This window comes from Dipodomys merriami, unplaced genomic scaffold (assembly GCF_024711535.1).
Source record: "Dipodomys merriami isolate MVZ:Mamm:240054 unplaced genomic scaffold, mDipMer1.0.p SCAF_21, whole genome shotgun sequence".
Classification (NCBI taxonomy): domain Eukaryota; kingdom Metazoa; phylum Chordata; class Mammalia; order Rodentia; family Heteromyidae; genus Dipodomys; species Dipodomys merriami.
Genome location: NW_027203493.1, coordinates 6,097,551 through 6,108,926, shown reverse-complemented (window position 1 = coordinate 6,108,926; position 11,376 = coordinate 6,097,551). Strand labels below are relative to the sequence as shown.

General features: G+C 35.5%; 1 protein-coding gene across 1 annotated transcript; it reads left to right on the top strand.

Moving 5' to 3' along the window:
• The first annotated feature begins 2,114 nt into the window (after nucleotides 1-2,114).
• LOC138834207 (olfactory receptor 4A5-like) lies at nucleotides 2,115-6,627 on the top strand. Its single transcript, XM_070032956.1, has 2 exons — nucleotides 2,115-3,023; nucleotides 6,607-6,627. Exons 1-2 carry the CDS (start codon nucleotides 2,115-2,117, stop codon nucleotides 6,625-6,627), a joined length of 930 nt encoding a protein of 309 aa, XP_069889057.1.
• The last annotated feature ends 4,749 nt before the right edge of the window (nucleotides 6,628-11,376 follow it).

Here is an 11,376-nt window from a genome sequence, read left to right as displayed (position 1 = left end):
TTATTGTCTACGTGTTCATTGGGAAGCAGTCAAAATATTAATAACAAATATCATTTATTTAGAGTTCATATGGTCCTGAACAGTGCTTTTTTAACTCTGTATCTTAACAAGAGTATAATAACCCACTGAGCTGTGAATATTATGAGTGTCCACATGCAAAAAGGAAAAGCCAGGCACCAGGGAGTTATGTTGTCTAAGGCCATATTGATAGCAAATGAATGAACCTTGGATTGCAATACAAGCCATGAAGTTTCAGAGTCCATATTGCTCAACATTGGCCAAACTCTTTTGCATCCTTTCTAGTTACACTCTGAATTAATCCTGATAGAAATTCATGGCTTACAGTATATATTACATCCCATTTATCACTGAACATTTTTCAGGCAGGAAACATAAATCACTAGGAGATTGTTATTTGATTAGGTACTTATAAAAAAAGAAGTCAACATACAAAAAGGTAGGGTTCCTCTTATAATGCTGTAGGTAGTAGGATGTTAATGGACTCTGAATTCGTCTCTTGTAACCTTATATTTTACAATGTGTGCAATGGGACTACTTTGTAATTATACTTAGAAATGACTCAGACCCAGGCTTTCTAACTGTGGTGTGTGTGTGTGTGTGTGTGTGTGTGTGTGTGTGTGTGTGTGTGTGTGTGTGTGTGTGTGTGTGTGTGTGTGTTTGTGTGTTTGTGTGCTTTTCCTTTAATATACTGATATTTTTTGAATCTTGACACTGAAGGTCTACCTTGAGCTTTCAAAGTACCGAGTAAAATACGTAGAAACTTAGATGAGAGAAATGGGTTAGTTTTAAATGTTTGCGAAAATAGGTTAGTTAAAAATATTGCTATAAATCCCAACAGGGAATGTAAGTAATTATGTTATGAATTGTTATAAGCTAGAATGAAATGGACAGAATTATAGTTCTTGATAAAACTGACAATCAAGATCTTATTTAGTAGTGGTTATAGCTATCAGGGAGCTAACTAATTTTTGAGTTTTTTGATACAGTTCAGAGTAATTTTCCTGAGACTTAATTACTCTTATTAATACTGATATGAGCTCTGGAGGCGTGGCTCAAGTGATAGAGCCCTTGCCTAACAATCATTAGGCCTTAAGTTCAGATACTAGCATGACCCAAATGCTAGATATACTTTGAAACTTCCAATAGAGCCATTTATAGCATTGAAATTGGTATTCCAGGACAGGTGAAAAATTTGGTGCTACATGGATCATGTTATAAAGTTACACTCCACAAATATAGTAAGATGAAGAACTGAATTCATGTTAGTTATATAGTGCAAAATTATTGACACTCCTCTATTATAGGTTTCATATAAGGAAAATTTTTTCCCTGCATATTTGCTGAGATCTATGTCAAGTGGTAACTTCTTTTATATACGTAGTTTTAAATATATAAATCACAAGCCTGGCACCGGTGGCTCATGTCTGTAATCCTAGCTACTCTGGAGGCTGAGTTATGAGGATCACAGTTCAGAGCTAGCCCTGGCAGGAAAGTCCCTGAGATTCTTATCTCCAATAAACCATTAGAAAACCAGAAGTGATGCTGTGGCTCAAGCACTCGCCTTGAGCTGAAGAGCTCAGGGACAGCGCCCAAGCCCAGATTTCAAGCCCCATGATTGACTCTCTCTCTCTCTCTCTCTCTCTCTCTCTCTCTCTCTCTCTCTCTCTCTCTCTCTGTATATATATACAAATATATGTATATATACGTATATATACATATATTTGTATATATATACATATATATGTGTGTGTGTGTATATATATATATATATATATATATATATATATATAAATGACAAACACACCTTTTTCTATTCTTCTCTCTATAGCACTACTGACTTTGGGATAGAAGCCTATGCCTGTAGCATAACCAGGTAATCCAAGAGGAAATAGAATTGTCCCCAAGAAGAGTTGCTATGCTCCTTGGAAGAGGAACTCAGCAGATGTGAACTAAATATTTGCTGTGTGTTCCCTATGTGGTAGACTCAAAGATGCTGTCCTCCTTATGCACAGGGTCCTAGTCCTGTTCAGAATTTCCTGAAAACTCCTATTGTGATGACTTATAATCTCTAAAGCAGCCTTCTAGAGGAGTAAATGATGACAGAGAGGAACAATGTCACAGAATTTGTCCTGCTGGGCCTCACTCAGGATCCTGATGTACAAAAAGTATTATTTATCTTGTTTTTACTCATCTACATTGTGACAATGGTGGGCAACCTGCTCATTGTGACAACCATTACTGCCAGCCCCTCCTTGGGCTCCCCGATGTACTTCTTCCTTGCTTGCCTGTCACTCATGGATGCTGTTTATTCCACTTCAGTCTTGCCCAAATTGATCATGGACTTACTCTGTGAAGTAAAGACGATTTCCTTCCAAGCTTGCATGGTCCATCTCTTTATTGTGCATTTATCTGGTGGTGCTGAGGTGTTCCTTCTGGTGGCGATGGCCTATGACCGTTATGTGGCCATCTGTAAGCCACTGCACTATTTGATCATCATGAATAGAAGGGTTTGTAGTATCCTGTTGGTGGTGGCCTGGGTTGGAGGATTTGGACACTCTGCCTTTCAGTTCATCGTTGTGTACAGTCTTCCTTTCTGTGGCCCCAATGTCATTGACCACTTCATCTGTGACATGTTCCCATTACTGGAACTTGCGTGCACTGACACCTATGTCATAGGCCTCACTGTGGTTGCCAATGCTGGCGCTATCTGTACTGTGGTCTTCATTCTCCTCCTCATCTCCTATGGCGTCATCCTGAACAATCTTAAGACTCACAGTCACGAGGGGAGGCGCAAAGCCCTGTCCACATGCAGCTCCCATATCACGGTGGTTGTCCTGTTTTTTGTTCCCTGCATCTTTATGTATGTCAGACCTGTTTCCAACTTCCCCATTGATAAATCCTTGACTGTTTTCTACACCATTGTCACCCCCATGCTGAATCCTCTGATCTATACCTTGAGAAATACAGAGATGAAAAATTCCATGAGAAGGCTTTGGGGCGAGGTATCAACAAGAATTGGAAAACCATATTGAACACCATGCACATTCTTGTAGATATTTGTTATACCGATTATTTTTATACCATTCACAAAGATTTCTTTATTTCAGCAGTTCTGGGGCTTGAAATCAGGTCATAGGCACCATTCCTAAGCTTTATTGCTCAAGGCTATGCTCTATGACATTAGTCATTGCTCTCTTCCATTATTTTTGTTAACTAATTGGAGAAAAGAGTCTCAAGGACTTTCCTACCTGGACTGGCTTTGAACCTCCATCCTCAGACCTCAGCTTCCTGAGTAGCTAGGTATACTGAAGTGAACCACTGATCCCAGGCTCTTAGTCATCTTTACAGTATCATTATATAGTGTGAATAGTAAGAATTTCTAATTTACCTTTATTTTAAAATATATTTCTTATACATTTTATGAATTAATCCCTGAATCAGTACATAGTATGATGCTTGCATTCTGATTTCAAATAGTACAGGCGTTTATAGAGCTAATTCACATACCCATTACCTTAATATTTTTTATGGTGAGAATATTGACTTTGTGGGTTTAAGATGTTTTCAATAGGGATATTTGTTTTGTTACTATCATAATAATCATTTTCTTGCTGTCCTGGAAGCATTTTTGACATTAAAAATAGTTCTTCATTTATCTGATATGCTGTGTTCATTATGGTAACATTCTAGTGTTTACATATCTCTTTCTAAACTATGTTAATTTTTTTTGCCTGTCCTTGGGCTTGAACTTGTGCCTAGGCATTGTCCCTGAACTTCTTTTCTCTCAAGGTAAATTCTCTACCACTTGAGCCAGAGTGCTACTTCAGGCTTTTTTGAGTAGTTCATTGGTGATAAGAGTCTCACCAAGTTTCTTAATCTGGGCAGACTTTGAATTATGAATTTAAGATCTCAGCCTCCTGAATACCTAGGATTACAAATTGAGCCACCAGTGCCCAGATTAAACTATATTAAGTTTATCAATAGATTATTTCTTTTTTATTTTTATCTTTAAGTACTTGTACAGAGGAGTTAAACAAAGTTGTATATAAATACTATGAAATTTGATCAATGTTATCTCTTATTATTCTCCCCTACTCTTCCCACCCTAATCCCTTCCCTCAGTTTTCTTAATTTTGTAGAATAAGCATTGAATTTTTTGACAAAATTCCTTCTTCTTTGTCCCTTTGAATTATTTTAAGTGAATATTACAGCAATGTGTAATGACATGCTTCCCATTCAATATTCTTATTAACGTTTTCCTCTTTGGAATAATTTTAGAAGACTCTATAAATCTAGAAAGGTTTTTGACTAACAGTATATTAAATGTATAGTTTTATCCTGAACACAATGAACCTATTAGAAATAATGAAATATCTTTGTTTAAATCCTTTTAATCTTTCAGTGTTTTTCTTTGTTTTTTTTTTCCATTGTATAGATATTAACATTCTTATTTGTGACTATGTTTGTTATTTGGGTTAAGTAAATAAAATATGTACTTTCTGCATTATATTTTCCAAATGACTGTGGAGTATTCAAGAAAGTTTAATATTGAAATATTTCACTTAACTCCTTTATTTTATATGAGATATTTTTCAATTAATACTTTTGGATTTGCTGGATAAATGATGACATAATCAAAAACGAGTTTGACAAGAAATGTACTTGCTACCTTACATCTGTAACTGTAACCCCTCTATACATCATCTTGACAATAAAATTAAAAAAAATCACTCCTTTGCAATAAGTTCTAATGTTTTATGACAGATCTCTACTTAATTTATTATAATATTGGTTAAACTTGAAAAACATGAAACATTCTGATTTATTCTTACCGTCCATACATAGGACTGTGGTATTTGCCTATAAAAATGTGTTACCCTTGGGCTGGGAAGGTGGCTCAGTGGTAGAGCGCTTGCCTTGCATGCATGAGGCCCTGGGTTCGATTCCTCAGCACCACATAAGCAAAAAGAAAAAAGCCGGAAGTGGCGCTGTGGCTCAAATGGTAGAGCACTAGCCTTGAGCTGAAGAGCTGAGGGACAGCGCCCAGGCCCAGAGTTCAGGCCCACGACTGGACCCAAAAAAAAAAATGTGTTACCCCCAAACATTTGTCCCAACCTATATCTTGGTTGTGTGGGCAGAAACAGATGTTACCTTTCAGTGGAGCATTCAGCAAGCATTTACAGATTTTTCCCCACTGAGTGGTAAATTATGAGCATTTTCATTGAGGATTTGTTGTTGGGAGATTTAATTTTTTAAGATCCAGGTATATTTTAGATATGAGACCCTTGTCTGTTGTATGGCTAGTGAAGATCTTCTCCCAATCCGTGGGCTTTCTATTGATCTTGCTAGCTATGTCCTTTGCCATGCAGAAGTTCTGCAACTTCATGCAATCCCATCTGTCCAACCTTTCTTTGATTTGTTGTGTTTCTGGGTCTTACAGTTTTGGCGGGGGTGGGGGGGTGGGGGGGAGGGTGGGATGCGGGGGGGGGGGGGAGTGAAGGTGGGGGTGAGTGGGGGGGAGTGAGGGGGCAGATTGGAAGTCAGAGATGGTAAGGGGAAACAAAGGAGGAGGCAAAAATGCTTGGTAAGAAATGTACTCATTTCCTTGCTCATGTAATTGTAACCCCTCTGTACAGTATTTTCACAATAAAAAAACTTATTAATAAAAACGAAACCCAGAGATGAAATTTGTTGTTATTATCTTTCCAACACTGTTCTGCCTGCTAAAGATTTCTCTTCCTGTCAGAATCTTTTTTTTTTATTTCATAGTAATTTTTGAATTGCTTTCTCTGTCTCATAATGAATGTTGTTGGGATTTTGATGGGTTTTGCATTGACTGTGTAAATTGGTGGGGGCAGTATTGTCATTTTCATGATGCTAATTCTCCTAATCCAGGAGAATGGAAAGTCTTTCCATTTCTTTAAATCTTCTTCAATTTCCTTTTTCAAATTTGTAAAGTTTTCTGAACACATGTCCTTTATATCTTTGGCTGTCAATTCCTAGTTTTTCTGTCTTTCTTTTCTTTAGTTTTTGATGCTACTATAAATGGAGTTGCTTTCAGTGTTGATCTCATAGTTGGCATACAGAAAAGCTACTGTACTGATTTTTAGTGGGTTAATTTTATACCCTATTACTTTGCCAAACTTTGTGATCAACTCTAGTAGCTTGGGGAGGAGTCTATAGGGTCCTTTAAATACAGAATCATGTCATCTGCCAAAAAGGATAGTTTCACTTCTTCTTTCTCTATTTGGATACCCTTTACATTTTTCTCTTACTTTATTGTTCTTGTTAGACTTCCAATAGTATATTGAAGACAAGACACCCTTGTCTTGTTTCTGATTTTAGGGAGAATGACTTTATATTTTTCACTATTAACTATAGTGTTGGTTGTATATTTGTCATATATAGCCTTTATTATATTGAAGAATGTAGTGTGTATATACACAATGGAATTCTACCCATCCATCAGAAAGAATAATATTGTACCATTTGTAAGGAAATGGAAAGTCTTGGAAAAAATAATAATAGCGTAAGCCAAACCCAGAGAAACAAAGATTGCATGGTTCCCTCATTTGTGGTACCTAGATTGTATCTATAAATCAGTAAGTAAACACACTGGGTAGTATGAAAGCAGTTATAAATGAATTAACTGAAGTAGAATAGACTATGCAGAGTGCACATAGTATAATTCTCTAGAAAGATTAAGTGAAATCCCCAAAAAGTAAGTAATCAGGGAGAGCAATGAGAGAGGGATGGAGAAATGAAGGAGGAAAGGTTGTAGTATGCAGCCAAAAATGCATTGTATATACCACAGAATTGAAAAAAATAAGGGAAAGGGTTGGCTGAAGGGAGGGGGTGAAGATCTTGAAGGGATGACACAGGTCAAGATACATTGCATACTTAAACTACTTTGTTAAATGGCAGAAATTCAAGCCTAAAGGTTAAGCAAAGTGATGTGGGGTGGGAGGGGCGGAAGAGGAGAGACACTGTATTCATAAACTGCGCATTTGCATGGCAAGTCCTTTGTACAACTACTTAAATATAGTAAAGTTATTTAAAAGATTAGAGAAGAAACCCAGAGTTAAAAATGTGGCGAAGGAGGTCCCCAGGAAGAATTCACATGAAGTCATTCACATATGCAAGAAAATTCACATAAAGTCATTCACATATGCAAATCACCAACCACAAAAACAGTTATTTTTCTGCTGGGCACACACCCCTTCTGCTGAGAAGTCATCCCAAATCAACTTTTAAATTCCGTTCTCTTCATTATTCTATGGTAAGTATAAAACATGAAGGATATGTCGGGGTATTAATCACACTTTCTCTTCTATAATATATCATCAATGTATTGGAAAGATGTAATGCATCTGTCATAATGAGTCAATAAATAATAGAATTATTAAATGTAATAATTAGAGTATTTTGGTCACTCAAAAATCAACTAGATTTATGCAACTTTCTTGAATTATTATGAAGTTGGTAAACTTATGCTTGGAATGGTTGTCAATATAGTATACTTTTAAAATGTTTTACGTTAACTACTTTAAGTTAAAAGCTGGGCGTTAGTGGATCATGTCAGTTCAAGGGAAAGTACCAAGGTTCAGCATTCAAGCCTCAAGACTGGCACACACAAATGCACACACATATACACACAAATAAACAAGCCAAAAAAATAAAATTAAATCAATGATTCCAACAAATGTATTTATGTTTGTTTTTCATTTATTTTTAGATGATTTTTGAAATTCTCTTATTTTTATTATACTAGTTAAAATGATACATTATATTATAGTATATGTATTATATTTTAGGTTGTTATATTTTAGACTACCATCTATGTAGGATACCAGTTACATGGCATATGAATTTTAGTGTAAAAATCTTACATCTTAAAATATATGATAAAATGGCATGCATACTAATTCCAAAATGATGCTCATCACTCTCTAGCCTTCAAGAGCTTTGCAAGTTAAAATGCTATAATGTGTTTCTAATCTTCATCTAATATTTATTTTTGCCCAATATAAGCATATTTGCAAAGGAACACAAGTGGTTACATATCTGTAAAAAAAAAGGTGGTATTTACCTCGGAGTATATTTACCTCATGTTATTAACATGAGGTTAAGATACTCCATTTTCACCTTTCTCTTTATTATATATTACTTTACTAAGATATAAAAAATTAATGTATTCAGTATTCTTCAATGTATTTCAATTTTCCATGATAAATAATTCTGCAACAAACTTTTTGAATATGATTGAGTGTATTCATAGAAGCTGTATTGTCAAGTCAATTGGTAATTTGACTAAAAGATTGTTTAATTCATCTTCACTAACTTTAATCTAGACTATTATTTAACCTGCTTAAGATGGTTTTATTCAGTTTACATTGACAAGATTTCTTTTTTTTTATTGGTCTATAATGTTATATTTTGTTGTAACTTTCTTTCTTTTTTTTTAATTGTATTTTATTTTATTTGAGAACATACTGTACAGAGGGGCTACAATTACATGGGCAGGATAATGCATACATTTCTTACCAAGCTACATTGACAAGATTTCTATGATTGGTTATCTTTGCCACACAAATATTGTGATCACATTATGTAGGAAACAACTTTCCTTGATGGTGTGCATGTAATTATAGTTTCCTAGCTGGTGATTTACTCTTGATGCTACAATGACATAAAGTAATTATAGAATTTTTAGTAACATTTCAATAGTTTTGTAGCCAAATCTGTCAATACTTTATTTTTTAAAATTCCACGGGTAGAAGAATATACTCAATTCATAGTTACCAAAATACCAATGTTTGAACTCTGGCCCTCCTACTCATGTGTCGCTTACTTAAACAAGGCTGGTACTCAAACACTTGAGCCACACCTCCAGCTGGACATTTCGCTAGTTAATTGGCTATATAGTCTCATTCATTTTTTGCCCCAGCTGGATTTAAATCATGATGCTCTAGAGATCATCTTCCTGAGAGGCTAAGATTAAAGGCTTGAACAACCAAAATTCTATAAAAAACTCACATACTTTTATTGTTAGAATACATTTACAATAATTACTCAAGCTGATTCAAAACTTTGTAAACTAGCAGGGTATAAAATTAACCCTCAAATATCAATGGCTTTTCTGTATGCCAACAATGAGAAAAGTGTGGCTGAAATTAAGAAAACAACTCCATTCGTAATAGCCCTACAAAAAATAAAATACCTAGGAATTAACTTAACCAAAGAACTGAAGGACCTTTTTGAGGAAAACATTAAAAACTTGAAAAAGGAAATCAAAACAGAACTTAGAAAGTGACAAAAACTCCCATTCTCCTGGATTGAAAAGATCAACATCGTGAAAATGGCAATACTTCTCAAGGCTATCTACAAATTCAATGTGATACCTATCAATATTCCATCCTCATTCTTCAAGGAAATAGAAGAGGCAATCCAAAAATTCATATGGAACAATAAAAGCCCGAATAGCTAAAACGATCCTCAACAGAAAGAACAGTGCTGGAGGAATATCAATACCACATTTCAAACTCTACTACAAAGCCATAGTAATCCAAACAGCTTGAACGGCACAAGAACAGACCTCAGGACCAATGGAATAGAATTGAAAACCCAGAAATGAACCTACAGACCTATAGCCATCTAATTTTCGATAAGGGAGCTGATTAAACTTTAAAAAATTATTCGGAGCTTAGTTAGGGGTGGAATCTTACATTTCTAGTTATAATTGCGTGTGTGTGTGTGTGTGTGTGTGTGTGTGTGTGTGTGTGTGTGTGTGTGTGTGTGTGTGTGTGTGTGTGTGTGTGTGTGTGTAAGTTCCAGGTCTTGAATAAAGTCCCTCTAATTCTCATTTAGCTTGCTTGCTCCACCTGGTACTCTATCTCTTGAGCCATACCTCCAGCTTGACTTTTGATAGTTCTTTGGAGATGGAGTCTTGCAGACTTTTCTGCCCAAGCTAGCTTCAAACCATGATCCTCTGATCTCAGCCTCCTGAGTATGTAGGATTGCAGATGTGAGCCCTTCTTGCCAGGCCATTTACTCATTTGTATGCCATGATAGAGCCTTGAAAAACAAAGAAAAAAATGATGCCTTGGATGGAGGACTTCATACTCCCATTGGCTTGTGTGCTCATGGCTGGTGCTCCACCAACTTGAGCCATGGCTTTGTTCCCAGTTGGAACTTTTTAAAAGGTGTATGATAATTTTCCCAAGTGTTTTAAAATCCCACCTCCATGCTGTTCCAAAGCAATGTATATGTTTGGATCGAACTCAGAATTCTTTTATACTGCTATCTTTTCATGTTTCATTCAAATGAAAGGCACTGTGCCACTGAGCCTCTGAGCTTCTTGGGCAGTGTCTTTCTCACAGTGGTTCGATTGGGGGTGATGATGTAAGGGGACTGGGGCTGTATTAAATATTTTCAGGATGGATCAAATATTTCCTTCTGTATCTATTTTATAATGTGTAAGACATACATTAATAATAAATGAAGTAAAGAATTTTTGCTATCTCTTTATAAGAGTTTAATATGATTTTTATCTGCTAGCTACACTTTCTTGGTAGGAGCCAAGTGTTTTCTCACTAGGGATTGTTCAAAGAAAGAAATTTACCCCAGAGAGATGAATTCATTTGATTTTGTTCCAAATCTTGCAATAAACAAATCTATAATGACCTTATTGTATCTCTCATTAATACTAGCAATGATGTAACACTTGTAGCCTGCAAATATAAAGGGAAGATATATTTTATTGTTAGAATGACCCAGTAGGATTTTTTTAAACTCAGATTTCACCCAGGCTTGAGTAGCTCTCAGCTAGTGACTTGTCCTGAGATCCCAGGAGTGTCATGTTTTCTTTTTCTATACATCATTGCTTACAGATAGGTTTGTTTACAGAAGCTTTTATTTTCTTGGAATGAGATTATGGAGACATTGGTTTATGTTTTTAGTTAGGAAGGAAGAAATTTTACTTAGGAAAGTGTCCTTTGAATGAATAAAGGATTGACAAGTTTTACTTATGAGAAACAGCCATAATCAATTTCTACACTTAATGGAATACCAGGTTTTGCTTGCTTGTTGATGCTCTTAACATCTATTTAAATGTTGAGAAAGTTAAGATTTTTTTCTTGCTTTAGCACAACTTAAAAAATCCCTATATCACTGATCTTAATACTGAAATTTTGCATCTGTTTATTGGTGCTACTAAATAATGCACTTGGCTAGGTTAGTTTCTGCTAATCATCAGTTTAATCACAAAAATATAAAAGTGTTTTCCATGAGGCAAGTTTTCCAATGTGTGGGAATTATCAGCTGTCTATGCAGTAAAAGTTGAAATTTCAAAGCTTT

What these genes read in the sequence shown, in the direction of transcription:
- LOC138834207 (XM_070032956.1), top strand. Translation starts at nt 2,115, where the DNA reads ATGATGACAGAGAGGAACAATGTCACAGAATTTGTCCTGCTGGGCCTC. An exon ending in TGAGAAGGCTTTGGGGCGAG is followed by an intron (nt 3,024 to 6,606) that starts GTATCAACAAGA and finishes TGTGGTACCTAG; the next exon opens with ATTGTATCTATAAATCAGTA.